The sequence below is a fragment of the Mobula birostris genome, chromosome 13 (assembly GCF_030028105.1).
Source record: "Mobula birostris isolate sMobBir1 chromosome 13, sMobBir1.hap1, whole genome shotgun sequence".
NCBI lineage: Eukaryota > Metazoa > Chordata > Chondrichthyes > Myliobatiformes > Myliobatidae > Mobula > Mobula birostris.
In genome coordinates, this window is record NC_092382.1 from 23,217,550 (window position 1) to 23,223,549 (window position 6,000).

The 6,000-nt window shown below is 51.0% G+C and overlaps 1 protein-coding gene across 8 annotated transcripts in view; it reads left to right on the forward strand.

Moving 5' to 3' along the window:
• The window catches only part of LOC140208567 (NACHT, LRR and PYD domains-containing protein 3-like), a 47,025-nt gene extending 41,552 nt beyond the window's left edge, over positions 1–5,473 (forward strand). For 3 of the 8 annotated variants that reach the window (XM_072277317.1, XM_072277318.1, XM_072277319.1), the window contains one exon: positions 150–891. In XM_072277317.1, coding sequence (XP_072133418.1) covers positions 150–309 — 160 coding nt within the window. In that variant the 3' untranslated portion in view covers positions 310–891. Of the gene's footprint in view, positions 1–149; positions 892–1,134; positions 2,562–3,405 lie in introns of those variants that run through there. The other 5 variants (XR_011888827.1, XR_011888826.1, XM_072277320.1 and 2 more) reach the window with 5 other exon arrangements.
• The last annotated feature ends 527 nt before the right edge of the window (positions 5,474–6,000 follow it).

A 6,000-nucleotide genomic window follows, 5' to 3' on the forward strand; every position in this document is an offset into this window, starting at 1 on the left:
TAATGTTCAATGTGATAAAATATCAGCGAATCCGCGGGTTTTCTGGTGATATTTGTCTGCGAGTGCTGTTGAAACATTAACCCCAGTCCCCTGTTACCGACACTGTTATATAATCTGTTTATTTCGTCTTTATTTCCCTGCTGTTTCAGGCTGGGGAACAATGAGTTCAGTGAGACCGGGGAGAAGGAACTGAGATCTCTGCAGGAACCCAGACCCGGACTGACAGTGACCGTTGGAACATCTGAATGTGTGAACATCCCCGCCCGCGGGATGGGGTCATTTTGGCCGATTCCCCGCCCTCCCCTTTAACTCCTGCCCTTACCTTTAATGGCCGCGCGCCGGCTTTAATTCCCAACGTTTCTGACGGAGCTGACTCCCGTTCAGCGCTCTGTGACTTCGGAAGCGGTCCCTCAGTGACGTATTTCCGCCTGTTGTCCAACGGCACAGCTTCCGCCGGATGTGCGTGTTCGAGACTCCCCCACGTGAGACCCCGGGGAATTACACAGACCGGAAGAGACCGGTGGCCGGGGCTCAGTCTGGGACACCGGTGTCCCGGGGTGGGATTATCCCGGGAGAGAATCCTTTTGCTCCCTTTGCTGAGGACGGTGCATTCGGCTGTCTGGCTGATATAATGATGTTAAATTGACAAATACCTCGGCAGTGACCCTGGATCTGCAGCGATCTCGGACACGACCCTAAAGTGTGATTTTGTAATCATCGGTTCCCCGATGCAGAGTGACGGTGAGAAACGGGACTGATTATTCAACCAGTCTCTCATTGTCACCGGACAGTTAACTGTGTGTGACTGTGAGTGAATCGGGAGCAGCTTATTTATCCCTGCACACGAGCAGCTCACACATTGTTTAATTTACATTTGTCATGATGAAATCAATAAACCGCTGTAACTTCCTGTCTTGGTGTTGGACTCGAGTCTCACTAGAGGAGAAACAGTACCCTGGGGTTCCTGCTGCCCCCCGCACCCGGTGTACTGCAAGAATGGGTCTGAGCTCCTCACACTGGTACAGCAGCCTCTCAGCTCCAAGCTCAGGGATGTCAGTAAAATAGTGTCTGGTCCCCAGGATCTCTTCACTCCCCATCCCCATCCAGGCTGACCACTGCTTCCTCATTCCCCAGATACTTACACTACCCTGACCTCCACCTCCCTGCGCACTCTCCTTGCTCTCGCAGAAAAAAAAAACGACAAAGGAGATCAGAAAATGCAAACACGGGGAAATCTGCAGATGCTGGAAATTCAAGCCACACACACAAAATGCTGGTGGAACTCAGCAGGTCCGGCAGCACCTATAGGAAAAGGTACGGTTGACGTTTCGGGCCGAGACCCTTCGTCAGGACTAACTGAATGAAGAGATTTGAGAGGGGGAGGGGGAGATTCAAAATGATTGGAGAAGACAGGAGGGGGAGGGATGGAGCTGAGAGCCGGAAAGATGTTTGTCAAAATGGATACAAGGCTGGAGAAGGGAGAGGATCGTGGGATGGGAGGCCAAGCGAGAAAGAAAGGGGGAGAGGAGAGGCAAGGAGTTATAGTGAGAGGGACAGAGGGAGAAAAAAGAGAGGGGAAACAAAAGAAAAAAACATAAAAGATTATAAATAAATAAATAAACAAGGGATGGTGTAGAAAGGGGTGGTGGGGCATTAACGGGTTTGAGAAGTCAATGTTCATGCCATCAGTTTGGAGGCTACCCACTCAGAACATAAGATGTTCTTCCAACCTGAGTATGGCTTCATCTTGACAGGAGAGGAGGCCGTGGACAGACATACAAGAATGGGAAGGGGACGTGGAATTAAAATGTGTGGCCACTGGGAGATCCTGCTTTCTCTGGCGACAGAGTGTGGGTGTTCAGCGAAACGGTTTCCCAGGCTGCGTCGGGTCTCGCCGATATATAGAAGGCCGCATCGGGAGCACCGGACGCAGTATATCACCCCAGTCGACTCACAGGTGAAATGTCGCCTCACCTGCAAGGACTGTCTGTGGCCCTGACTGTCCCATCACACACTCCCGGGGTCGGACACAAAATGAATCTCCCTCCACTCCATCCCATCACAAACTCCCGGGGTCAGACACAGAGTGAATCTCCCTCCGCACCGTCCCATCACACACTCCCGGGGTCAAACACAGAGTGAATCTGCCTCCACACCGTCCCATCACAGACTCCCGGGGTCAGACACAGAGTGAAGCTCCCTCCACACCGTCCCATCACACACCCCCGGGGTCAGACACAGAGTGAATCTCCCTCCGCACCGTCCCATCACACACTCCCGGGGTCAAACACAGAGTGAATCTGCCTCCACACCGTCCCATCACAGACTCCCGGGGTCAGACACAGAGTGAAGCTCCCTCCACACCGTCCCATCACACACCCCCGGGGTCAGACACAGAGTGAATCTCCCTCCACACCGTCCAGTCTCGCCCTCTCGGGGTCAGACACAGAGTGAATCTCCCTCCGCACCGTCCCATCACACACTCTCGGGGTCAGACAGGGAGTGAAGCTTCCTCCACACCGTCCCGTCACACACTCCCGGGGTCAGACACAGAGTGAATCTCCCTGCGCACCGTCCCATCACACACTCCCGGGGTCAGACACAGAGTGAATCTCCCTCCCCACCGTCCCATCACACACTCCCGGGGTCAGACACAGAGTGAATCTCCCCCCGCACCGTCCCGTCACACACTCCCGGGGTCAGACACAGAGTGAATCTCCCTCCCCACCGTCCCATCACACACTCCCGGGGTCAGACACAGAGTGAATCTCCCTCCGCACCGTCCCATCACACACTCCCGGGGTCAGACACAGAGTGAATCTCCCTCCCCACCGTCCCATCACACACTCCCGGGGTCAGACACAGAGTGAATCTCCCCCCACACTGTCCCATCACACACTCCCGGGCTCAGACACAGAGTGAATCTCCCCCCACACCGTCCCATCACACACTCCCGGGGTCAGACACAGAGTGAATCTCCCTCCACACCGTCCCATCACACACTCCCGGGGTCAGACACAGAGTGAATCTCCCTCTTCACGTCCCATCACACACTCCCGGGGTCTGGCACAGAGTGAAGCTCCCTCTGCACTGTCCAATCTTGCCATCTCCTGCCCAGACATGGAGAAAAGGTCTCTGTAGAGTGAAATATATCAGCTAAATTCTCAAGTTGAAACGGATTAGTGAGGACACTCTCAGCTCGTAGCACAGGGACCACGGCCCCCTCCCCCCCCCCCCACACACACACCAGAGGAATCTCTGTAGAGAAGGTCAGAGGGGCAGGAAGAGAAGTAGTGTAACGAAGGGGTGCACGGAGTGGGCAAAGGTGTGAGGGGGCACACACGGGCAGGGGAGTACAGGTCGATATTAGAACCCCTGCAGTTAACAATCACATTTGATTTCTAGGGTCCAGAAGTAGCTGAGGATGAAATCGAAGATGAGGAAAATTTTGCAAAACCGGGACCCCACCCCTTCCCGTCCTCTCCCACCATCCGCACTCCTAGGAGGACGCGGTCCCTTCCAGTCCGCTCACACGGGGCACGCTCCCAATCAAACTCCACCCTTGCCTATTCATCCCCATCGCCTGAACTCCAAATGGACCCCACCCCTTCTCATTCCTTCCCATCTTCCGCACACCCAATGGACCCAGTCCTTGCCGTTCACTCCCAATGGGACCCACCCCTTCCCGTTCACACCCAATGGGACCCACCCCTTCCTATTCACGCCCACTATCTGCCTCCCAATGGGGCTCCTTCCAGTTCATTTTCAACGGGTCTGTGAACCTGGAAACTGGCGGGGACGCCCGAATTCCGTGTTTGACAGAACTCAGGGCGGCGTTTACGGAATTTGACATGGACGCCGATGGGTTTATTAGTTACAAGGAAAGTCGAGGGTCGTGTGGATGTTGACGACTTTGCAAAACGGACTATGTTCCTTCTCCTGGCGGAGGAGGTGGATATTATCGGACTTCAGGAACTTCTGCACACCTTCCTGAAGATGGTAGGAGGTGAGGGAGGTTTATGGTGTGAAGGGATCCAGGAGTGTCCACATTAACTGTTTGAAGAGTTACAGGAGAGTCATTTATCATTGATGGTTTGTTTTGAAGAGAGAGAGAGAGAGAGACAAAGAGTGATGGTTGGACTGTCACGGGAGCTAACTTTGGAGATAATACTGAACAGCTCGAAGGTGCTCGACAGGACATTATTGATGTTAATTCCAAGGACTTGTTGCTTGCTTACATGTCCTCACAGACAAAGGTAGGAGGGACTCTTTGAATGACAAGTGATGCTTAGCACAGGGAAATAAATAGGAGGTCAGATAATACAAACCTCAGACACATGATCGGGACACTAAATGAGCTTTGTGGTGCCCACAGAGAAAGTGGGTTTTTGGAGGACCGATCAGGCAGATCGATCCAAGTGCTCTGCCAGTGAAGATTCAAAGGCAAGACCAGTGGGGAGTTGTCTATGTATCCGACCCTGGCCTGGGTAGACAGCTCAACCACACCGAAGTACGGTCCTCTTTGTTGTTAGTTCACAGTCAGTGACTTGTGAAGGATTTCGGAGGACAGCAAGAAAATCGACGGCAACAGCTCACCTCAAGACTCAAGACTCATCTCTCTCTCTCTCTCTCTCTCTCTCTCTCTCTCTCTCTCTCTCTCTCTCTCTCTCTCTCTCTCTCTCTCTCTCTCTCTCTCTCTCTCTCTCTCTCTCTCTCTCTCTCTCTCTCTCTCTCTCTCTCTCTCCATCGCCATTCAACTAAATTCCACGAACTGAACTTTACTCAATATCGTAAGACTGTATCTTTTTACCCCTAGACCTAAAGAAGCTTGGTTTTTCACACGTATATATATTCCACACTTACTTACATCTACTTATTGCTACCCTGTTTGATTTATGTTCACTTAGTTTTCTGTATTGTGTAGTTATTAATAAATATTATTAGTTTCTAGCAATACTAGACTCCAAAGTGGTTTCTATTTCTGCTGGTACTTTATTCCTGTCATGGGGTACGTGACAAAATTGGGGCCTATGTCCGCGATATGAACAAATCGGTCGGGAGGCTGGTTTGAATTGATTGGGAAAAATCCCTTTTGATTTGGAATTTTGATTTGGTTGTGTGGAAAAACAGCAGAAATGGAAGTTTCGGGATTTCTGGAACCGCCAGACCCCGTGTCCGTGAAGAAGGCTAGAAAATATGAGTTGCGGGACCTTGCTAAAGAAGTGAATGTAAAGAGAGGTATGATGAAAGCAGAAATTCAAAGGAAAATAGCTGAATATTATGTCTCTATACAGACACTTGAAGAGGGGAAGTTAAGGAGGTTTCCTGTAGTGAATGAGGAGGTGGAGGTACACCTGGAACAGTTAAAGTTAGAGAGGTTGAAATTGTAGATGAGAGAGGCAGAGAAACAGAGAGCGTTTGAAAGGGAGGGATGGCAACAGAACGCTCAGGTGGTGAACCGTGAGGAGGAGTTTAGTGTCAGTCGGGAAGTTAGGTTAGTGCCTCCACTTGATGAAGCAGAAATTGATAGGTATTTCCTACATTTCGAGAAGGTGACCCGTAATTGGGAGTGGCCGCGGGAGCAGTGGGCGGTGTTACTACACAGTGTGGTAAAGGGAAAGGCCCAGCAAACATATGCAGCCCTGTCTCTTGAAGACACAAAAGATTATGATAAAGTGAAGGATGCTGTGTTTAAGGCTTATGAGTTAGCCCCGGAGGCCTACAGCCAAAGGATTCGAGGTTTGAGAAAATCCTGGAACCAAACATATCTGGAGTTTGCCCATAAGAAACGCGTATACTTTCATCGGTGGTGTGCTTCAAAAGAGGAAAATGAGAATACTGATAACTTGAAGAATTTAATATTGCTTGAAGAGTTTAAAAACTGCGTCTCGGCGGAGACAAGGACGCACTTAGATGGAAAAGGGGCAGCGACACTCAGAAAATGCTAAGTTAGCAGCCGAATATGCCCTAACTCATAAAGTTAAGTTTTTCCCCACTGAG